Source organism: Tenrec ecaudatus, chromosome 9, assembly GCF_050624435.1.
Source record: "Tenrec ecaudatus isolate mTenEca1 chromosome 9, mTenEca1.hap1, whole genome shotgun sequence".
NCBI lineage: Eukaryota > Metazoa > Chordata > Mammalia > Afrosoricida > Tenrecidae > Tenrec > Tenrec ecaudatus.
In genome coordinates this window covers 140,181,978-140,206,298 of record NC_134538.1, presented here as the reverse complement: position 1 = coordinate 140,206,298, position 24,321 = coordinate 140,181,978, and the positions used below count along the sequence as shown (strand labels likewise).

At 45.8% G+C, this 24,321-nt stretch overlaps 1 protein-coding gene across 2 annotated transcripts in view; it reads left to right on the top strand.

Moving 5' to 3' along the window:
- Positions 1 to 24,321, top strand: part of TSPAN12 (tetraspanin 12) — a 62,762-nt gene that overhangs the window by 8,865 nt on the left and 29,576 nt on the right. For both annotated transcript variants that reach the window (XM_075558603.1, XM_075558604.1), the window contains exons 3-4: positions 4,031 to 4,113; positions 6,209 to 6,344. In XM_075558603.1, the coding sequence (XP_075414718.1) occupies positions 4,031 to 4,113; positions 6,209 to 6,344 (219 nt within the window). The remainder of the gene's footprint in view (positions 1 to 4,030; positions 4,114 to 6,208; positions 6,345 to 24,321) is intronic.

Genomic DNA, 24,321 nt, shown 5'->3' with positions numbered 1-24,321 from the left:
AGACCTCCCATCATTCGTGGCTTATCTACTCGTTTGAAATCATCACCTGTTCATGGTTCTTCCATTTGCTGCGCTAATGCACCACACGATGAGGCTGCATGAAGGGGGTGTGAAGAGGGGTGAGCCGTGGTCTGCGTGCTCAAGAGTTCAAGTCTTGCAGGATGAGATCATGCCGAACCCAACCCGTTGCCTGAAGAGTCCGTTTGACTCTGGGCAGCCCCCTGGTTATCAATGGGACTGCTCCAGAGGCCTTTCCTGGCCACCATCTTTATCTGTATAGAAGCAGGTGGCCAGTCCTTTCTTCCATGGTACCCTGGGCAAGTTCAAACCCACCCTTCGTGTTTGTAGTTGAGCATAAAACATTTTCAATACCCAAGGACCTACTAGATTGCGATGCTTTTAGGTGCTGGTGAGTCTACTTACCCCAGGTGCCCCATGGGGCTTTCTAGGAGGAATCTTGATAGGAGCATGTCACCATGCTGGTCCCCTGTGGAGTCACTGAATGGACTCGAATCATCAACCTTTTGGGTGGATAAACATAGGACACAATGCGCTGACTGACTGATGAGGTCTGTGTATGTGGCCCTGAGTGATGGAGCAGGGAGCTGGGACGTGGTCTCTGTATTACAGTTAATGTTTGAGTTGGCCCCTGAGGTCGCTTGGGTGATGTGTGGGGAAGGGTGATGCGTGGGACCAGACAGCGTTTCGAGCAGAGGGAGTTACCATCGGAGCACGAGCCAAGGCACCGCGATGTCTGTGTGATGCCTTTTGGAGACATGCAGGGAGTTGTTTGTGTTCTGGGTGCAGAGTGCGTATGGGAAGAACCTGGCAGGAAACAGAGTTGAAGAGAGAGGCGGCAGGATGACTGCAGAGGCCCCGTGTCCTGCTGAAGAGTTAAAGTTTATCCCTTGGGGGGACCTGGGAGTGGGTGGGCAGGGAGAGCAGTGGAGAAGGAGTGTTAAGGGAAGACCCGAGTTTGAGTCTTGGCCAGTGAACCTCATGCCTGGCCCCTGTCGGTTGGTGGAGGCTGAAGCGGTTTCAGCAAAGTTTCTAGACACACAGACTCGAGGGAAAGGCCTGGCAACTTACTTTTGGAAATCAACCCACAAAATGCCAATGGATTATGGATCACCATGGTCTGATTTATAATCGATCATAGGTGGGGTGGTGCAGGTGTGAGCAGCATTTTTATTCCTCTCTGCGCGCACTCCTCGTGAGTCAGGAGCCACCTCCCCCGGGCGAATAGCCACCACACCACATTATAGCTGCAGGAGCTGAAGAGTCGTGAAGGCAACCGAGGGATGGATTCCAGGTGGGATGTGCAGGATGAAGCCCTTTCGAAGGTGATGGTAACTGCTTGGCAAGAGAAGGCAAGGCCTGAGCCAGTCAGCCAAGACAGGAAGAGAGGGAGGGATTTACCGAAGGCACTGCAGGAACAATTGGCAGGACTTGAATGGAATTCAAAGGGAGGCTGAGCAAGAGGGAGAGAGTTGGTTGCCTGCCAAGCTGCCAACTAGTGTGGTGAGCTGCAGATTATGCCCTGCCCTGAATCAGGAGCATGAGGGATGGACAGGCGGCTGGAGGCGGCCAGCGGGGCGTGCTGTTGTGGGAGGTCTCGATATTAAGCATGGCCGTGGTCATGCCAGAGGCAGGTCGGTCCCAGAGCTTGATCCCTTTGCCACATTGTATACCTCTGGATAGCAGAAGCTGCCATTTCCCCGCAGTCTAGCCTCTTTAAATGACAGAGAAAGATTCGGAGGAAGCTCTAGGCTAAAAGGGACGAGATACTGATAGGAAATATATAGAATACTTGTGTTCTGTTCCATAAATCCTCTACGAAGTACGTCTGGCTATTCCAACCTGTTAGGTGAGGCGACAGGCTTATAAAAGATTCAGTGGTGCCCCCAATGTCAGCCACATTCCAAACCCAGTGCTTCTTGCTACAAGAGCTTCCGATTGTCAGCGTGATCGCGCCTTCACAGACACCATCTGATCCAGCCCTGCCTCCCTCTCTGCCATCAGGTTGATGCGGACTCGTAGTGGCCCCCTATAGGGCAGGGTAGAACTGCCTCTGTACGTTTCCACGGCCCTTTAGGGGAGCAGAAAGTCTCGTCTTTGTCCTGTGGAATGGTTGGTGGTTTTGAACTGCTGGCCTTGTGAATTGCAGTCCAATGCATAACCACTATGCCACCAGAGCCCTGCCTACTTTTTCATGTTTATTACATGCCACTTTCCCTTCCCTGGACATAGCATGGTGCCTTCCTCTTGATTGTGCGTTACAGCTTTGCTGATTCGAATGTCCTTTTCAGCCGACTCCATTCCCTAATTAATTGGACCACAATCCTTCCAATTTCAGTTCTCGTGGAGAAAGTTCCTTTCACTCTTGGAGTAGGAAGAAGCCTTGCTGATGCAGTGGGTTGGACTGCTAACTCCCAGGTCAGCAGTTCAAAACCACCAGCTTCTCTGAGGGAGAGAGATGGGATTTCCACTCCTATAACTAGCTAGTCTCAAACCCCCACAGTTTCTGCCCTGTCAACAGGGTCATGATGAGTCAGAATCTACCCGATGGCAGTGAGGTTTTCTAGGAGTAGGTTAGCCATCCCTTTCAGATGTTTTTTACTGTAATGTGGCCTTTTCCTTCCCGCGCCTTGTAACAGTGTGTGGCTCCCTGTGTATTGCTCTGAGTCAATTCCTGTGTGTCCTCTTCACTTAGTGAGTTCACTGCAGAGTAGAGATGGTTTTGGGTGCATTCGTACATCTCTGGCAAGTTGTGTCAAACTTGTTCCCCATAGGTGGATTCTAGCTTATATTGGCCACCTGTTTCCAAGTCAAACTGCGTTCCACATGGTTTTCAATGGCTATAATCTTATGGAAATAGGTCGCCAGGCCTTTCTGTCCTGGCACGAACCGCCTTGCAGTTTGTTGTTGAGCATAAACCATTTGTGTCCACCACGAACCTAATACCGGGCATAAACTTGGCAAAGAGCAGGGATCAACATCTATTTTTTTGAGTGGAAGAATGACATCAAAATTCCAGGCTCTTAGCCATTTTACTTAAATGAAAGGTCTTAGAAAGTTCTGTGTTAAACAGATGAAGTTTTCCTTGGAATGGAAGAACTGTATGTCATGACACCCACTGAAAATACGTCACACAAAATGACGAGTTGTCTAACTCATTGGCATTGGATCCAGCGGTTGAGTAATGAAGACTGACTACATGCTGTAACACATCCAAAGATGGAGGAACCAAACATAGCCATTCATTTGCAAAGTGATAAAAATGGAGAATTACCTTAAGTGTAGAAGAATTCAAGATAATATAAGTAAGCTAACACACTGGTATGCGTGTGACAGTGGACACTGAATAAGGAAGACTGAAGAAGATTTGAAGCACTTGAATTAGGATGCTGGTGAAGATTGTTGAAAGCACCATGGACAGCCAGAAGAACAAACATCTGTCTTGGAAGAAGCATGGCCAGAATGCTCTGTCGCAGCAAGGATGGCGAGGCGTCTCATGCACTTGTGAGTCGAATCTGACCTGAGTTGTTGAACCAGACTACAGCAGCAGTGCACCCATAGCAACCTTGCCCTGTGACAGAGCTTGAAGAAAGGCCCACATGCAGCCAGGTAGAAGGAGAGCTCATGGCTTGAGACTCAACCCAGGAGCAGAGAGTCCTCTGCTAGCTCTAGTCTAGGTCACATGGTAACTCAGGGGGCTTACAACGTGCTCTTGCCTCCTCACAGAAACCAAGACAATAATAATCAGTCTGATTTTACATTGAGAGTCAGTTCTAGGTTCTTGATCTGAACTTTAACTGGCGCAGGAAGCCTGCACACCTGTTTTTCACATATGTATATGTAGATTTTTTGACACACACAAAAATAGAAAACAATTTACAAGGGAGATTATCCGCCTACAAGCTAAGAACCACTGGGCCCCCATTGATCAGTGTGCGTGTTTCTGACATGCGGGAAGAGCCTGACCATAAATCCTTGGTAACCAACTCCGTCTACTTGTCTTTCTCCCCAGTTAATGTCCATCAGTGTGCTGGCCGTGTCTGCGTGGATGAGGGACTACCTGAATAATGTTCTGACCTTAACTGCGGACACAAGGTAGGCTTCCTCGTCGAGGACTGATTTCTTCCATCCGGCATTTTCAGAGGCTGTTTTTTAAGTAACTTTGCCCTCAGGTACTTAGGTGGTGACATCCTGGGTGGTTTTTCAGGGAGTTGATCCCTCCAATGGCGACCTTGGGTGCGCACACTCAAGGGCGCATTCTCATTAAAGGGTGCCCTTGGTCCCACAGAGGGCCTGGGGCAGCAGTGTCGGATTCTGGGTAGGGTTACACCAGGCACCTGCACTCTGGACTCAGTCACGTCATATTTGTATGTCTTTTGACAGCTCTCTGTTTCTGCACATTCCAGCTACTTTGTGCTAGAAAATCATCATCCACATGCCCCATACCTTCACGGTCCGTTGACTTTTTGACTTAACTGAAAACGTTCCTTCCAAAGGTTGATCCATTAACATCACAAGGGGAAAATTACTTAACTTCTCTTAGCCTCCATCTGTTTGTGTCTGAATGGCGATGTTGTTTATGTCACTCTGGATGAGCATCAGGGTCAAATGAGATACGCATTTATAAAGCCCTCAGCACAATGGAGTTTAATAGACCCCCAGTGTGGAAATTAAAAACATATATTTTGTGTGGAAATTTTTCTTGTTTACAGCTCCCACACTGACAACTCCTGTTCATACACTTTCTATGTAGTCTTTTGGCAAGACTCATCTTTCTCCCTTCTTCTTTCTTTGGTTAGAGACAGCTTCTCCTCTGTGTCATTAGTAGTCACGCTCACTTTGGAGAAGGACCAGTTGTTGGGGAGAAGGAAGGGGGGACACCTGGAGCTCCAGTTCTGAAGAAGAAGAGGGACATTCTTTCCAGCTGGGAAGTAGTGAAGGGTGCCATGCTTTACTCAGGCTGACATGTCAGGACTAATAGTAGATCTGTTAGCAGCAAGGTCAGAAGTTCTAAACCACCACCTACTCAACAGGAGAAAGAAGAGGTTCTCGTCTCCTATAAAGATTTGCAGGCATTAACCCACAAGGCAGTTCTACCCTGTTTTTGAGAGTCCTTATGAGTCGGGATCGACTCGATGGCAGTGAGATGAGAACAGTAACCATATTTCTTATTAAGAGCCTTTGTGGTATAGACATTAAGCACTGGGCTGCTAACCAAGAGGTGTGTGGTTCAAGTCTACCAGTCACTGTCTGGAGGGAAAAGGAGGCAGTCTGCTGCTATGAAGCTGTCCAGCCTTGGGAACTCTATGGGGCAATTCTACCCTGTCTCTCAGGGCCACCGTGAGGGTGAGGCAGTACTGACCCAACAATTTTTTTTTTTTGGTGGTGCTTATATTTTAAATGAGTTGGTCAGGGTGTGCAGTGGATTTGAGGGAGTTTTAAGTTGGACTATGGAACAAAGAAATGAATGACCTTGAGAGAGCAGCTTGTTACCACAAGTTGTTATTGGGGCTTACGTGTTGACAACAATGTGTAAGGTTCAGTCCCCCCACCCCCCAGCAGGTAGTCTGACCTTCCAGAGGCAAGCTGGTGGGTACTGGGAAGACTAGAACCAGAAAAAGGAAGGAAACTCCAAGAAAGGGGAGGAGGGTATGGGGGGAGGAGGCTTCCTTCTGTCTAGGCCGTGCGTCCTTTTGCAGCAGGATGGAGCACCGGTGTCCAGCGCTCCAAGAACCGCAGCAGCTCCAAGTCCCTGTGCCCAGGGTTCTGTCTTCTATAGGGATGGTACATGCAGAGGCTGAGTGCAGTGTCATGGACGCTGGCAGATTCTAGTTGGTAAAACTTCTGCTTCTTTGGGTTATGTTAATAAGGCTGCCAACAGTGTGCACTTTGAGCAAACCATCCCAGCCCATTACTGATGAAAAAATAACCTGGGTTCAAACTCGTAGCTGCCATCGCTGGTTCATGTGTACCCAGGAGTACTGCCCTGGTACATAGGCGCAAATGAAAGTGGTGACAAGACAAGCAAGCCGGCACACAATGGCACAGTGGTTTTAAAAATACCACCCCCAGCCTGAAGCGTGAAGCATCAACAAGGGGCTCATCAGCATCACGGTTTTGTGGTGTGCTCCGTCTTGGGTGAACCTTGAGGCTGTTTTGGTTTCTAATTTGGCCCCCCTTCTTCTTTCAGGGTGGAGGAGGCCGTCATCCTGACTTACTTCCCTGTGGTGCACCCCGTCATGATAGCTGTTTGCTGTTTCCTGATCATTGTGGGCATGCTAGGGTACTGTGGCACCGTGAAAAGAAACCTGTTGCTTCTTGCTTGGGTATGATGTTTCTATTTGCCTTTGTTGTCGTTAATGACCAGCCAGAAGTGTGTTTGTTTGTTTGTGTGTTTGTTTTTGAGCCAGCCCCAAAGAGACGTGGTTTGGGAAGCTGTGGCACTGCCCTCTGGAACACGCATGATTTTGCATCATTTCCAACTCACCCCAACCTTCCAGGACAGAGTTGACCTGCTCCGTAGGGTTTCCAGGGCCATAATCCTTACAGAAGCTGACTGCCTCATCTTTCTCCCGTGGAAGTGGCTAGTGGGTTTGAACTGCCGACCTTTAGGGGTAACACTTACCCACTGCACCACAGTGGCTCCCTGGGGACTCTGGCGGCGGGGCTTTAATCTGAGGGTAATTGTTCAGCATCCCGTGACAAGAGAAGCATTCTTCCCATGAGAGACGATTTCAATACATCTGTTGCCTGTACCCAGACTGGAAGGTATGGTAAGGTGTGTGCTATTTAATTATTTCACCCAGGCTCAAGGGTGACGTTTCCCTTTGAAAACCCGAGCTCTTTGCAGTCTGAGCAGCTGTGGTATGACTCAAGAGAAGACCCTGTGCACTAGGATTTGGAAGTCACAGTAGACCTTTCTGTTTTCTTGAAACACCCCGCTCTGCTAGTCTACATGCAGGTGGTGACCTGGCCCACCTGGGCTTACCCTCCAGCCACCGTCTGTACACAGTTGAGTGGACGAAAGAGTTAGTTTCTTTCTTTTGTAAAATTCTGAAACAGACCCAGTTACTCCTTAAAGTCTATTCGGTGTTGAAATGCTGCTTCTAAAACCAGTGATTAGACTGGTCATTCAAAATGAGAAGGGGACTTTGAGTCAGTGGAAAATACAGCTTGTCCCTAGATTTTGAGGGGCCCGTCCTTGTGGGAGACACTGTACGCAGGTGGTGTTCACTGGTGAGGCTAAGATATCGGTGCAGGTGTGTTGTGTACCATCGAGTCGACTCTAGCACATTGTGACATCGGAGTGCGGGAGGGAGCCGCTCCCTGAGGGTTTCCTCAGCAGTAATCTACGGGAGCAAGTAGCCAGGGCTTTCTTCCGTGGAGAAGGAGGGTGACGGCTTCAAACCACCAACCTTTTGGCTCGAAGCTGAGCACTGAACCATCGTGCCACCAAAATGATTTCTATGCACATGCTCCTTTCTTTGCAGTAGTCCCTATCCCTGGCTACCATTCATTTCACATAGGAACTTAAAGTGGCCAGGCAGATCTTGGGGTTCCCTTCTAAACGTTACCACTTCAATAAAGTGAGCTGCTCAACAAAGCGAGTCACCCGGGTTTGTGTTTCCTCAGTTTCCCAGTGCATGTTTAGAACCCTGGTGGCCTAGTGGTGACGTGTTCTGCTAGCCTTCAAAGCTACCAGCCGCTCCACAGGGGAAAGACGGGGCTTTGCACTCCCATAAAGAGTCCCAGTCTCAGAAAGCCCATCCTGCTTATGAAAGCAGCAGTCAGGAGATCAAATGTTGCATTGCCTTGGGTAAAGCTGCTGCACAAGACCTCGTTAAAGAGTTGAAAAGTAAGAATGGTAGAGCCCAAACCACCAGACTCTAAATACCTGTGTTAGTCCGGGTTGAATAGAGAAACAAATCCAGAGACACTCAGATGTCTATAAGCGAGAGCTTTAGATGAAAAAGCATTTGTATATTGAGAAAACATCTCAGCCCAAGCCTGATATTAGCCCAAATGTCCAACACTAGTCCATAACTTCCTCTCCAGACTCACACAGCACATGCAATGGTGCCAAATGCAGGAAGATCACAGGTCGGTGGGTGGAAATCCTTGTGGATCCACTGGCAGCGGAAGCATCTCAGGGCTGTCTCTGCAGGTCTCTGCTGCACGGCTCGCTCAGGCCTCGCTGTAACTCCACATGGTTTATCCGCAGGAAGATGAAGGCAGAGAGAGAGAGAGAGAGCTAGGATGTTCTCAGAATCCTCTTGAGAAGGCCACGCCTATTAGGAGGCATCATCAGGCTTTGACCTGATTGACAGGCTTGACTCCACCCCTTCACTCTTCATATCCTCAAATTAACACAAGATTATGCAGCTACCACAATATCTTAATAATAGGAACCACTCACCTTGCCTTTTGCTTTAATAAGTGGTTATGGAATTGAACAAGGGCCAGGAACTCACAGCAGTAAGTGCTAGGGTAGCTCCCACACCCGATTGAGAATGGCAGCTGAAAGCTTTGAAGAGAAACTAAAAAACCCAAACGCGCCGCTGTGGAGTTGATTCAGACGTATAGACCCCTGTATAGGGTTCATGAGGTTGTACATCTTTGCAGGAACAGATAGCCTTGTATCTCAACTTACAGGCAGCTGGTGGCTTTGAACCACTGACCTTGAGTTTACAGGAGACTGTGAGGTAGATCCAGATGCAGCAGTTTAGGTGTGTTACAGGGGAAGCTAACCCAAAAGACAGCAGACTGTGAGACCTGCAGCAGCTCTTTGGAAGGCAGCTCCCACGCTCTTTCTTTTGTACCTTTTTCAATTAACGAACCCGATCTAAGCAAAAAAGCGTGGGGAAAGAACATAGGAAGTTCTTTATTTTGATTCTACATGTAAATATTTAAACAAGCAGACTGCATTAAATTCAGCTTGTCCATTTCCTTGTATCCAAAGCCTTGTTTTACTTTCAAAACCTATGAAAATTAGGGTGAGGAAGGTTGGTGGTTTTTTTTTAAGCCCATTAGTATCTCTGAAAGCTGCCACATCTCAAATTATTAAAATAACATATTTTTTTTCTTTAAAAACAAGACAAAACCTCGCAGCTGGACTGCGGTACTGTTTAAACCAGACACGGGTTGAGAGAAAAGGAGAGAGCTTTCAGTGAGGTCTTTATAACCACCTGCCTCCCACCCTGATGTCCCCAACAGTTGTGCTCAACCTGGGTCATGAGTTTGACCTTGTTAATTTGAATGATAGCTGAAAACGATGAAAACACCCTCACATAAAGCTTCCAAATAAAATCAGGAAATTCAATTAAATTTGCCCCATAGATAAATCACAAATGTGTGCCCTGGGCAGTGTTTAGGAGATGTTTATGTGAAAACAGTATGTGTTGCTTCTTTGAAAGACACAGTTAGTTGGTCCTGCTTCATTTATTTTTTATTTTTAAATTTGCTAAATCTGGCCACCTGACTCTGTTTATATTGGTTCTTAATAGATGTGAACCTCTCATAGCACACAAGCCTTTCTATAGTCCCACGAGATAAAGAAGAATTCGATTCTCAGTTTATTGGTGCAGCAAGCCTGAGCAGGCAGTGAACCTGAAGGTGCCATGACTTTGAAGGTGATCCCAGTGGCAGCAATTCCTTCTCTGCTTACAGGAGAAATGGAAGTGAAATGGAAATTGTTTGGGGGCCTTGGATGGGTACTTCCAAAGGCTTTTAGCCATAGACTAAATGACATTCATCTGTTATTGCAATTCTACCTTGCTATTAGTGCACGCATTAGGTGTGCAGTCTGGCTCAGGGGGAATGTAAACAGATTGAGCCGACATGTTTACACTGTCGACAGCAGCTGCACGTCCCCATCAGGAGATCATCACTTGTCAGAGTGCGATGCTGAAATATACTCATGTGCCAGCCAACTCCAGGGAGGCAAGTGCTGCTTGGAAATCACTAAATTGGGGGTACATCTTGAAGACCGGTGCACCCTAAAGGGGTAGATTTTTTTTCTTTCAATTTTGTTATTTCAGAGATTTCATATATGCTTTGCACGGTGGGTGGTGCAGCTGTGGAGTACCCTTCTGTTCACCTGGCAGAGTTTCAGTTGGACCCCCCACCCCCCAGTCCAGCAGCCCTGCAGGGGAAGGATGTGGTGGTGGGTTTCCGTAAGGATTGACAGCCTTGGAGAGAAGCCCTCTGGGGCAGTTGTGCTGTCTTACAGGGTCTCTGGGAGTCAGATTCAATTCGATGGCACCAGGTTTTGATTTTTTAAAATTGGTGGTGGGGGGACATTTTTAAAGCTTTCTTAAAAGATCGATTGATAGAACTAGGGAACCAGATCTGAAATCATCCTCCTCGTGGACATCAAATTGATGTGTAATGGTATGAAGAAATTTCTCCTCCTGAACCTCTTGCTTTTTAAAATTATAATGTAAACCCAGTATTAACTTATATTCTACAGACTCTGATTACCTTCTCTTAGGTAGTTAAGCATTTTATAATTGCACTAATAGGCATAACTCATTAACCTAAAATTAAACGATTCAGCTTAATGTCTTTGCTTGAGTTATGTGTATTTTTTTGGCGACAGCCTAGTGACTGGACTTCTATATTTAGGTCTGTCATATTATTGACTGCAGGGCCAGCATCTGCCCAGCATTTTACCTTTGTTTTCTTAGAAAATACTCCAAGCCTCTGTCTGTGGTTAGCCTGATCTTACAGATGAGAAAAGGTACTGAGCCCAAGGCTACGCTGCTGGTAGTTTCTGAGGATTCTCAACTCAGGCCTTCCTCAGCTCACTGCTCACGCTTGCTTCCCTGCACAGGCTATCATTGTATTACATGTGATACTTAATGACTGCTCTTACTTCTTCAAGACTTCACTGTGCTACAGTAATGAATCCAAGGCATTCAGCTGTTGATTAGTTTTTGCATTTAAAATATAAATGTTTGATATTGAACAAGGAGCTCTAAAAATGGCACTGTGATTATCCTTCTCTCATTGTGGCTGCAAAGTCAGTGGTTCAAACCCACCAGCAGCTCCTTAGGGAAAAGATGAGGCTGTCTGTTCTCACAAATATTTGCAGCTCCAGAAACCCTGTAGACAGTAGCTGTGGGTGGGCACTGACTCGGTGGCACGGGATGCCCTGTGCTGCCAGAGCATCTAGCACAGTGGTTCGCAACCTTCCTCATGGGCGGCCCTTCGATGCAGTTCCTCGTGTTGTGGTGACCCCTCAGCCGTGACATTATTTTCGTTGTTACTTCATCACTGTCATTTTGCTACTGTTATGAATCTCGTGACCCTTGTGAAAGGGTCGTGCGACCCTCAGTTTGAGAACTGCTGATCTAGCAGCGTTTCCTGCTTCCTTTTCTCCCATCCTGACTCCTCCCTCCCTATGTATCCTTGTTCTCCTGAAACATCTGCTGAGCACCCAGTCTGTTGCAGACCCTTCGGATATGCCGCTGAAAGGGGCGAAGGGGAAGAAAAAAAAAACTAGCGCAACATACGATACTCGAGTTATAAATATACTACTGCGTGAACACACAATCAAGATTGGCACCAGCCAGAAGGTTTTGTAGGAGAATATTCACTTGAACCTGACGTTGGAAATGTGTGGGCATTTTCAAGTGGAGGAGAGGAGGGAAGTCAGAGAGGCGTGGCGAATATGGGCAAAGACAGGTGTGAGGGGAATGGCAAGTTCAGTGTGACCGTGGAGTCAGGGGCTGAGAGGAAGAGGAAGTAGGTCCAATTGTGAAGGGCTTGGTGGGAAAGTCTCCTGGTGTCCTTCGGGCTATAGGGACCCACGGATCCCTGGTGGTACCAGTTGAAAGTGTGGTTGTTTAAGCCCGCCAGCAACTCCTCAGGAGAAAAGGCCTGGTGATGACAGGACATTGTTTTTGTTAGGTGTCACGGAGACATAACTGACTCAGTGACCTTGGGTATAACATCGTAAAACATCGTCTTGGCATGTCTGCCCTCCTTTGTTTGAGCTCAGTGTTGTAGCCACTGTGTCAGTCCTTCTCATTGGGGTCTTCCTCTCTGTGTGAACCTCCATTTTACGATGGGATCTTGGTGGCACAGCGGTTTAAGTGCAGGGGGTGATAATTATAAGGTCGGTAGTTCAAACCACCCAGGGAGAAAGATGAAGCTGTCTGTCTTCTTGAAGATTTCTGTCTCAGAAACCCTAAAGAGCAGTGGTGCTCTGGCCTACAGGATCGCTAGGTGTCAGGTGGGCTACCTTGCCAACCACGGTATCCTCCTCTAGGAACCGGTCCCTTTTGATCACTTGTCCAAAGTAAGTGAGATGAAGGCTGGCCAACTTGTCTTCTCTGTGATACAGGGTCACTAAGAGCTTCAATCTAATGGAATCAATAGCAGACAACTACATAGAGGGCCAATGGATGGTTTCCAGGTGGGAAGAAATGTTAATGAAGGTGTGCCAGCCTACTTAATGATTAAACTGTAGTTTTAGCCATTCACGTCCAAGGTGTGAACTCAGGCTAAAGAGGTTGAAAAAAAGGTGCTGAATTGAGTCCTTTTTCCTGAGGTGGAATTATGGATAAAGAGTTATGCATGATAACAGAGTTTCTATTACTTGACACCAGGAAACGAAGTATTTCTTCTACACGTGTGTATACATTGTTGTTATCGAATAAAGCATACCTTCAATATGTACATTTGTTTTGATGTGCCAAGATGAATGTTGTATGCGGGAGTTTTGGAAAGTCGGGTGCTGTGTTGGAGTGTGGGGTCAGGAAGATTGTGTGATGTCACGGCCTTGGTGTGAGGTCTTTGACCGTTTCTTTGGATGCCGATTGGCTTTTCCCGCAGACTTTCGTGGTGGCACAATGCCTAATGCTCGAGGCTAACCAACAGGTTGGCTGTTCAATCCCACAAGCCCTTCCATAGGAGAAAGATGTGGGCGTGTGATCCCATAAAGAGCACTGCTGTGGAACTCCTAGATCTCTTTTGTACCCCACAGGGTCCCTATGTGTCAAAATCGACTGGCGGGCAACTGGTTTTGTCTTCTCCTTTTTTTACTCCTGTTTTCATTTTCTCATCTGCTCCCACGGTGTCTGGTTACTGATTTCCTTGGGAGAAGATAAGCCAATAGACACGGATTTAAAATGATACAACTGTTTAAATGACTCAGGAAATGGTACCCTTGTGTAGGAAGCTAGAGTAGGACACAGAATGCCTTTTGAAGACACCTGAGCTTGCATGCTGTAACTTGTTGTTTTGTGCCGGCCCACAGCAAGCTTACATGTGGCAGAAGGAGGCCCTGCTTGGGGTCCCTGGCCTCACAACCATTATCCCTCAGAGGGCATTGATGCAGCCACTGGGTCAATCCACCCGGCTGAGCGCTGACTCATTTTTGAAAAGCTTCCATTTTAACAAGCTTGATTCTCTCCTCTAGGGACTGGTCTCTCCTGATCACTTTATCCAAGGTGCTCGAGACAGAGGCTCACCATCCTCTCTTCTAAGGAGCCTTTGGGTGTACTTCCAAGACAGAGTTGTTAGTTCCTCTGGCAGTCCACTGCCCTTTCACTGTGTTTTTGTTGTTGTTTTGTTTTTGCCAGCAGCATAGTTCAAAGCCATCAGTTATCCTCAGCTCTTCCTTAGTCACTGTCCAGCTTTCCCGTGAGGCAAGTGAAAGTACCTTTGCCTGGGTCAGGCCCACCGTGGTCCTCAGAGTGATGGCTGAGCTGCGTACCCTTTGGTGCATGCTGTCTCATGAAGTGGATGGCCACATAACACATTTTGGTTCAAAGTAAAGCACAGTTTTTCATTAAAAGTCATAAATTTAGAACACTTGTCTTTTCAGTATTGTGATCCATTCGTCTCCCCGCTTAAAGCTGAAGGGCGATAATTGAACCTGGTTGTACGTGCTTAGACGAAGATGAGTCTGCTCTGCTCCCATGACAGAAACAGTACATTCTGCTGACGACCGAGATGGTGCCGTTGTATGACTGAGTATTCCTGTCTTGCAGTACATTTGAATTACTCCCCCAAGGGTGTTTCTTCTTGAATTTCTTTTGAGTATCATGAATTTCATTTTAAAAATTAGAAACTTAGAAAACAACAGTCCCTCTCCCCAAATGATTACAACTATGTATACATTTTAGAAGCATTGTCTATAAGAAGATGCGACTTTTATTAAGTGATATTCCCAATGGAAGGCATTTTTTTCTTTAGTAAAACATATTGTTTCAGAGTCACTTCTATGAAATAAGCACCTAAAAGTTTTTAAAATTTTCAATTCTGTTCAGGGTTTGCCTGATTGGGTTGCAGACATGAGCTGGTAACTTTGAAAAAGACTCTAAGAGTCTTGCATCATCTCAGTAAAACCATTAATTTCTAAAATTTCTCAGTTCTTGTGAAATTCAACCGCTCCTCACGTACTCTCATGGCTATGTTCTGAAGACCAGGTCTTGTTTGGAAAATGACCATGTAGCAAAACATGGAAGATGGCACAGCAGTTCACACAATGTGTGAAGGCTACGTTCTTATATTGTGTCAGAGCACATCCTTACAGAACTGCCAACCACCTAGAATCATGGGGCAGCCAAGTGGACAAGTAACCTTTACACACACCTTCCCTTTGCTGCTTTTGACCTATGTTGTAAAGGTGAAACATAGATTTTCCTATGTCAGATAACACGATAGTCAATATGTATACATTAAACATTTTAAAAATGTGCAAGGAAAAAGAGCCTTGTGAAATTGAACATATTTATAGTGGCACAAGAGGAAGTGTTACTTGAGCCCAGATCGGATGGGGAGGAGAGAATGGCAGAGAGGGGCACGGGAAAAGGATGTGAAAGAACCCTTGCTGAGTCAGGGAACACGGCTGGGGACAGAGTGGCAGATGAGCTGAAGGATTATGGAAGAGAGTGACATCAGTATGACTGGGAAGTTCAGGGCTTGCTTGAAGGCGGGCACATGACTGTCATAGGGTAAGTGTGTGTGAAATGTAACAGGGCTGAGCTGGCTATGTGAGCAGGGGCCTTGAATGCCGTTCTCTGCAGAATGTACTTTTGCGAGCCCAAGAGTGACAGGGTCTGATGGATCTTCTGCTACCTATCCCTGGTGGCAGCAGACTGATGGGCCTATTGCTTGCTTACTTTGGTGAAATAAGCAAAAGCTCCTGTCCCTAGGGGAGCCTGGTAGCCTAGAGGTTACAGGTTGGGCTGCTAACCTAGAGGTCATGAGTTTGAAAACTCCCAGGGCTCCTTGGGAGAAAGGTTAGACTTTCTACTCCTGTGCAGAGTTACAATCTTGGAAAGCCACTGGGGCGGTTCTACCCTGCCCTAAGTGAGCAGAACTGACTTGATGGCAGTACGTTTGGTTTGGGTTTGGCCCTGCCACAGGGGGTAAAAAGAGATTTCACATGCAGAACACCTTTTTTAATGACCCAGAAGAGAGAGAAAACAGGTAACTTTTATGCTAACACCATGTGTTGTTATTGATGAGTGAATTAAGCTGTCCGGTAGAGGCCTTTGAGTATTCTAGCCCTATAACGCCTGAATTTTTAATTTCAGGAAAAAAATAACTTTTGTTTTATTCTTTGCTTTCATAGTTATCAATATATGTATTAATATATACATTTAATTAAATGTTACGAAAACGTGCTCAGTGTTATAGGGCTAGATAACCCTGTGCGCCCCCCGCCCCCCCCATACACATGTATAAATGAAAAGATGTTATCTAAATGTCTGAAGTTCAGAATTCAGGCGAATGTATAGTCAGAAAGCTGAACTAGGTTTGTCGTCCAGCTTTGCAGCAGGGAGACAAGCCAGCACCAAGGATTATTGGATTGTTAAAGGGTTAAAACAGTAAGTCCTTTGGAATGTGACTTTCAGCCTGGGGTGGGAGCTGGGGATAGGGCTGGGGTGGGGAGGGGAGGAGAAGGATGGGGTCAGGGGCAGGGAGACCCCCCACTTCAGTAAACAAATGGCTAGTACCAGCGGGCTGTGGAGAACTGCTCTGTTTGCTTGAGAACAAATGTTGTCAGTCAGGTTTGCTAGAAGGGAACTGGGACCAACCATAGGGAGTGGACAGGCTCCTTCCGGTTCTTCACCGTCTGTTTCTAAAGGCACGGCTTTTATGGAGGCCGCTTTTCAGCATGGTTATCATCCAGATATTCAGTGGGCACGGTGGGGGTGGGGGTGGGGAACAGCAGAAGTGTGCTTGAAAAATAGTATTCTGTAAATCTTGCTGTTTTACACAGCTGGTCTTCGACCCCCTAGATTTCCTATCTATCTGTAGCATTAGCACCTTGGGTGAGAAAGGAGTGAGCTTTGTCTTTCTTCGCAAACAACTTTCTTTACCTGAATTTGGAGCATGGCGGTGGATCATGTGATAACATGTCTCAAGAGGAGTGGTGGAGGAAACACATTTGGGGATACAAAGCGATAGCTGTTGCTTGGCTAACAAAATAATAACAGTGATAAAAGCCACCGCTCCTCCTGTCGTGAATAAGGACCTGTGCATGCGGATGTATAACATGTAAAGGAAGCATTTTTTCTTTAACATTCCTAATGAATAAAATTTGCGTTGTCTCTGGAGAATCTAGAAAAACGAGTGAAAGTGCCCATCTTTTATCTGAAAACAAACATTAAAATGAAAAATTGGTATAGGAGAAGATATTTTCATGGCTCTCAGAGTTACTCCAGGGACATCGGGTTGACTCAGACCCCGTCGTACGGACGAGAACTCCCACTCCCACAGGGCTTCCCAGGATGGCAGAGTCGTGCTGCCTTCTCGGGCTCCTAATCACAGGCCAGCAGTTCGAACTCGTCAGCCACTCTGTGGTTGAAAGACAAGACGTTCTACTTCTCAGACACACAGGGCCAGTTCTCCCTGCCCCGATAGGCTTGATAGCAGTCGAAATTGACTCGAGTGTAGTCGGTTTGGTTGTTTTATCTTTATAGAAGCAGCAGATTACCACATTTTCTTCCAAAGAGTGGGTTGAGATGCCCATCTTTTGGCTAACAGCCTGCCCAGTGCTTAACCACTGTGCCACGCACTGCCATCGAGTCAGATCTGCCTCTGCTTAACAAAACACCATCTTAAAAAATTTCCACCTTCCTAGCCTATAGATTTGTACATGCATGATCACAACATGTGATCAGAAACTCAAGGTCCTGTTGAGTCTGGGAGGGGTGCCGGCCATTGGTTTGGGTCGTACAATGATTAAGTGCTTGGCTGTTAACTGCAAAGTTGGTGGCTCGAACCCACACAATGGCTTCCTGGGACAAAGAGCAGGCATGGTGTGCTGCCGTACAGATGACACCCTAGAAAACTCTTGTCACTAGAGGACGCCGACGTGTCAAACAGTGTCAATCAGCGGCACCTAACAGTGGCATAGGAGGTGCGGCCCGGTTCAGCGTTAATAAGTCTGGCGCTACTTTGGATGTGTACAAGGGCCCTTGTTACCTGGATATTCATGCCTGGATTTAGTTGCTGAGGGCGCCTACGTCCAGTCTCTGGAAAGGCCCAACAATATGAAGAGATGCCTCGTTCAAAGACCAGTAACACGCTGTAAATCTTCGGAGATCTGGCAGAACATGCAGACTCACACCCGACCTAGCCTGCATAGCGCCAGAAGCTGTATGCCTGGTGACCTTTCCAGCGCAGCCAGCTGTTTCAGTGCCTCAGTCTTCATGCTTTACTGCACGTGACATCGATCATTGACCTGGGGACCCACGGCACGCAGCTAGGTCCTGGGATCCCAGCACAACACATTTCTCTGTCTAATAGTTTAAATAATACAGGAAGTAAACGCTTACCAAGTTTATATTCACAAATATCCTTGATCATCAATTAGCTCAGCAATGACCGGTATAAACACAATGGAAATGGGGGATATTTAAGATAATGTATGCTTTAAATGATTAAGAATCACCTGCCGTACTTATTCAAGTACAATCCTGAATAAAGCTTATCATTGTTACCGCTAGCTGCCATTGAGTTCAACTCCAGCCCCGAGGACCTTCCGGGCAGCAGGATGGACTGCTGCCCAGTCCTGTGCGCGATTCATGGTTCTTGATGTGTGGGAGCCCATTGCTGAGGCCATGGTGTCAGTTGCTTGCCCTTTTTGCCTTCACTCAGTTGGAATTTCCACACGTACCTAGCAGTGATGAGGCTGCATTTCTCCAATACAGTTTTTGGTTCGTTCGAAACTAGTCAGACCTCATTCCAGTTACGATTTTTTAAAAGAAAGACTCTAATGCTTTTGCCTTTTTCTTTGAACAATCTGTAGAGGGAGATTGACTCTGTAAGTGACTGGCCTTGCCAAAAGACCAAGTCTATATAGTCCCTGTTACAGTTTCGTGAGAATTGGCTACCATATAGGCGGTGTGTGTTTGTCTTGGCAGGTTCTCTTGTGTGCCAGAATTTTCTCACTCAAACTCACTGCCCTTGAGTCTTCTCTGACTCACAGTGACCCTGTAGGACAGGGTAGAACTGCCCCTGTGAGTTTCCTGACACTAGCGCTGCATAGGGAGATAAAGCCAAAACTTCCTCCGGAGGAGGCCCTCCTGGTTTCCAACGACGGGCCTCGCAGTTAGCAGGCCAGCGCCTCACCCACTCGGCCACCGGGGCTCCTGTTAGTATTTTAGCGCCAGTGAATTCTTAACAGCATGGCGGCAGTTCCATTATCTTGTACAAATATTTGGCACTGGAATGCTCTTATTTACTAACTAGAAGTAATATAATATTTTGAAACGTCCAACCACTGGGAAAGGAAAAATAAACAACTGACATAGAGATCCTTAGCACTGAGAGCTTGCAGGGGTGAGTCTGTGACAGGGCGGAGGCTGGAGTTTATCATTTATCATGTGCTGAATGCAGGCCTTTCATCAGACCTTTTGTTTATTAAAAGCGTTGGTTATGCAGCATGTAGTTAGCAGCGAAAAGGCACCCTGTTTTTGAAATATGAACGTGTCTAGGAAAGCGTGCTTTGTTTTAAAAGCATTTTCGTTTCGAGCCAGGCTGCTGGGGTGTCTGGGGGGGTGGGGCAGGTAAGTCCAAGGTTGTACTAATTTTCCAAGATAAGCACATGTGACTTCTCTGCCTTCAGCTTACGTTACATGTTACCGATGAGAAACAAAACCAGAGATCCGGTGTGAGTTTTCAGTGATACCTTTAAGAGAGAAGCCACTTACAAGAAGTTGTGTGGTATTTCTCATTCTAACCTTTCTCACAGGGACATAGGTGTGTCCATCCTGAGGGTGTTCTGTGAGGTGTGGCTGGTTGTCGCCTGGCCTGCTTGAAAGAGACCTTTGCAAAGTGTCCCAGGAAAGCGCAGACATCGTGTTTTCCTGCAGGACTTGCCTGTGGACATTTCTAGAGAGACATTTACAAAGGACCGCCCTTGCCCATAAATGAGGCTTTGAGGCGCATCAGATGTAGTTCTTCTTCTCGCCTTTCGATCTGGAGTGGGGAGCCTTTTCCTGCCAAGGGCCCTGTGGATATTAATAAATTTATATTTGGGCCACACTGGCCAAGTGTTTAATTAGCTCACTCCTAAGGTGGTGTGGGAGAAAGGAGAGGCGTTCTCCTCCCATAAAGAGTTACAGTCCTGGAAATCCACAGGGGCAGTTGTACTGTGTCCCACAGAGTAACCTTGTCTGGTGGGGTCCTTGTGAGTTGGAATTGACTCCATGGCAGGGAGAGAACGAATGTCATGCTGGGACTGCCTTTCTTTGGGGAGCCGTGTGACGTTAGCTAGGAGCCATCATTTCACAGAAACCCCCGCTTTAGACAGTTTATTTCAGAATCCTTTCTGAATAAAGCTGGATGGAATGATGTACCATTTTATCTAAAAATGCAATTAGTACAAGAAAAATGTCACTATTCTATATGTTTTGCATTTCCAAGTGCTTCCCAAATTTAATACCCCAAGAAGTGGCTTTCAATTAATTGAGGGTTTTTGTTGGTGTTATTTTTTTAAAGTGAGATTGCTTTTGGTTTTCATTTTAGATTCATACAAGTTAGAGATGAAAATCTAAAACGCAGTCTATTTCTCAAAAGTGACTGTTACTTGAAATATTGAATACAAATGCAAATATCAGTCGCACACGTTTGACCCCCTTGAGTTATTTCCTGGAATAATGTAAAGGCACTTTAAGTCATGTGCTAGTCTAATTCTGATGGGGCCTTGGTGGTCTATGACAAATGGTCCATTTCACGTGTCTTTAAGCACTCACTGGCAATGTGGCACCATCTGTGTAAAAACTGAAATGTGAATGAGAACAAGCATTAATTTCACAGTGGGAAGAATGATCTGACTGCCATAATATGGTAATGTGATAGGTTTAAACATGCAAACAGAAGATGGAATTGTTATCTCTTGTACCTTGTTAAGAATTTTAATCCAGCTTTAAAGCATGTGCCTTAAATAGCAATAGCAATAGGTGGAAATTACTTTGTCCTCTTCTTAAAATTTTGATATTTTGGGTAAATTCTTTTTTTTCTCATCCAGCACTTGTTATTAAGATCAAAGAAGAGAGATTTTGTTGTTTTGTTTTGTTTTTAGGTCATTCCTCTTCAGTTAGAGGGTGCCTTGTTTGCATAGAGGGTTGCAAGTTGCGCTGCTAACCACAAGGTCGGAAGTTCAAAACCACCAGCCAGTTCATGGGAGCAAGATGAGACTTTCTGCTTGTCAAGATATACAGCATTGGAAACCCACAGGGGCAGTTCTGCTTTGTCCTGTAAGATCACTAGGAGTCAGAATTGACTTGATGACAGTTATTTTGTTTTTTGAGGGTTTTTTTTTCTGGCTAGGAAAACCGTAGTGTTCAGTGGTTAAGTACATGGATGCTAACTGAAAAGTCAGTGGTTCAAATCCACCAGCCCCTCCATGGAACTAAAAAACGGTGGCATTTGACTTCCATGAAGATTTCTGGCTTAGAAGTGTTCTGCTCTGCCCTAGAGGGTCTCTATGAATGGGAATAGAATTTGGTTTGGGTTGGGCTTCGCCTCTATGTAAAGACCAGAGGGGTCTTGTGCACACACGTGTGACCATGTGGATAACGGTCCCTGAGATAATTGCTAACAACGACAGGAGCAGCAACAGCATCAGCCATAGAACACACTGTGCACCAGGATCTATCTATGTGCATTTCCATGTACCAGCTCCCAACTCTATTATAAGGGGGTCATGATTGTCGTTACCAGACCAGAACACTGAGCACAGAGAGGAAAGGTGATGTAAGTACCCACCAAGTGGTGGAAGTCTGCTGACAGGGCCAGTGCTCTGAACAAGGTAGTGCGCCATCATTGAGGAAATGGGCCAGCTCCATTTCTTCTTGTTTACTAGCAATAGTGATATAATAATTTTTCTGAGGGCTAACTAATATCATCTATGTAAATTTCTGACCCAGTAAATTATCTTTGTGTGTTTATGTACACACATACACATATAAAAATAAAGGGCATACTTTATATATGCACTATTGTATGCACACACAATCCTTGATCTTACATTTCATCAGAATGCAATTAAAATCAGACTGCCTTGGTTGAGGAAAGCTGCCACGAAAGAAGTCTGTGCAATATAATTTTTGTGACTGAAATGAATTTCCATGGAAATTAACCAACAGGGATTTGAGCAAGACCTCATCGTTTCGGTGAGTAATATTTCTGAAGAGACCTAAATTTCTAGGCCCATTTCAGTCAACCTACCACCGTTGAGTCGATTCCAGCCGATAGCAGCCCAACATGACAGAGTAGAATTGCCCTGGGTGTTTCCAATATTTGAAATCTTCATAGCATCTGAAAGCCTCATCTCTCTCCCATGGAGGGAGTGGTTGGTTGGAACCACTCACCTGTTATGTCATCAGGGCAGCACCTGGCAGAGAGACTCCTGGGGTTAAAGCCCATACACCGCATTCAATTATATACTTTTATAGCACTCCTAGTTTGAGCCACGGAGGGTTAATTTAGCAAGATGGAAAAAGTACTTGCACCTAATTGACAACCACTCACTTTAGCTGTAGTCCCCCGAAGTATAATTGAGTTACTTAAAGAGGTTAGCCTATTTGAATGACTTTTTAAAAATATATTAATATATTTTGAATCCTTAGCTACAAAGTCCCTTCTCACCGTTCGTGTCAAAGGTTCAGCCCTGGTTGGCTTCCACCCATAATATCGGTGGTGAGAAACACCAACCCTTCGGAGGGAGAGTGATGTGGCCACGCGCTTCCATGAAGATTTCCAGCCTTGGAAACCCTTCTGTCCACTTCTGCTCTGCCTTACAGGTTCACACTGAAGCAGAACCAACTCAATTGCATGAGCTTTTACATTCTCAACATTTTTTGCTTGTTGTGATTATTTATTTGTTTACTAAGAGTGCTTTCATGCACATGATTTACAGGGGCAATTTAATTCTAATAACGTATGTTCTTAAAAAATAGAAGTGTTTCACCTCTACCATTTCCATCTCCCATGGGCAATTACCTTACACTGTTTTAGTGATTTACTATTCTAGTTCTCTAAAGCCTGGTGGCACAGAGGTTATACATGGGGCTGCTAACTGGAAGGTTAGCAGTTCAAGATCACCAGCTGCCCTAAGGGAGAAAGACCAGGCTTTCTACTCCCATTAACAGTTATCCTTTCAGTATCCCACCGGGACAGTTCTGCCCTGTCCTGTAAGGTTGCTATGAGTTAGCATCAACTCAATGACCGTGAGTTAGAGTTGGTTAGTCTCTAAATCCCACGTGTATGTAACTCCTTTAAGGAGAACCTCGCGGGTGATGGGGTCAGGGAGTCAGATTATGAAATGAAAGCATTTCTTTAATTAAAGGATCTCCTTGAGGTGTTTTGTCTGTGCACGTGGGATCGGGTGAAATATCTTTTAATGGGAGGAATCTACTTACTTTCGATGAGGGCATTCAATGAACCAGAAGTCACAGAGGTTTACATAAGAAGGTGGGGTTCTCCTTTCCTCCATCCTCAAATACTGCTGTCTGTCCTCAAACATTTCTGGTGGACAACGGCAGTAGGAGCCTGTGCCATTCATGTCCATCTGGGGCCCAATTGTGAGGATATTAGAATAACAGACCAACTGATTTCTGTACTTGACACAACGGCAACATTGGGTTCCTTGCCCTCCACACCCTTCCTGCCTTGGTTCCTCGTAAAGATGTTTTCAACATGTCTTGAAAAAAATACCCAGACTCTATTCTCACTGGACTTGGGCTTTATGAGAACTTTTACCAAGCAGTGGTGGCACAAGGATTGAGCACTGAGCCCTCATGGTATAGTAGCTACGATTTGGGCTAGAATCCACAAGGTCAGTAGTTCAAAACCACCAGTCGCTCCTCAGGAGAAAGACGGGGCTTTCTACTCCCATAAACAGTTACAGTCTCGCAAATTCACAGTGGGCATTTCTAGGCTGTTTTATAGGGTTGCTATGAGTGGGTATCGACTCAATGGCAGTGAGCTTGGTTTGAGTTGACTTTGGAAAATTTGGTTTTATATACTCAGAAGCTCTTCAGGAGAAGACTGGACAACTGACTTCCATAAAGGTCACAACCGAGTTGAGCCAGTTGTATTATGCCACTTGGATCCTCAGTGAGATGGAATTGGCTCCAAGTCACCTAAAGCAACAGATTAAGGCACTCGATTTCCTTTATTGGAGATGGGAAGGCTAATCTCAGGAGATTAACAGTATCAGTCACTGTCACCCTCTAATCTTAGTGACACCTTCGACAACAGTACCTTTTCTGAGCCTGGGAGTGTATTAGGGATCAGACACGTCGTGTGCTGGCTCCCATTTGGGAAGTGTCTACATAGAGAGCCTTGTGCTCAGCCCTTGCCCTTGGTGAATCCTCATCTTCAGAAGAGGACACTGAGGCTTTGCGGTTTGCTCAGGATCGTCCACCTGTACAGGATTCGGAATCCCAAAGCTCATATTCTTTCATTGGGATAATTTACAAAGAAAATTAAGTCAGCGCAACACGTTCACAGGCATTGTTCTTTCGAATCCTCTCATCTTCTTTTGCCTGACTCAGCCTGGGCACTTTTATTTTTTTTTTGTAATTGAAGGGTAATTATTTTCAACTTCAGAGATTTGGTAAAAATGGCTAATTAAGTACACCATTTGGGGAATGGTTTCCTATTATTAGTGTGTGTCTGTGCTGCACCCCCCCTCCTGCCCCAACCCCACCAGGTACATATGAAACTGACAGAACGCAGATCTTAGTTTTAATTAGAATTTAGGGGTTTAGCTATTCCAAGAAACTCTGTAATGAATAATTTAAAAACAAATATAATAATGCGTGGGATTAC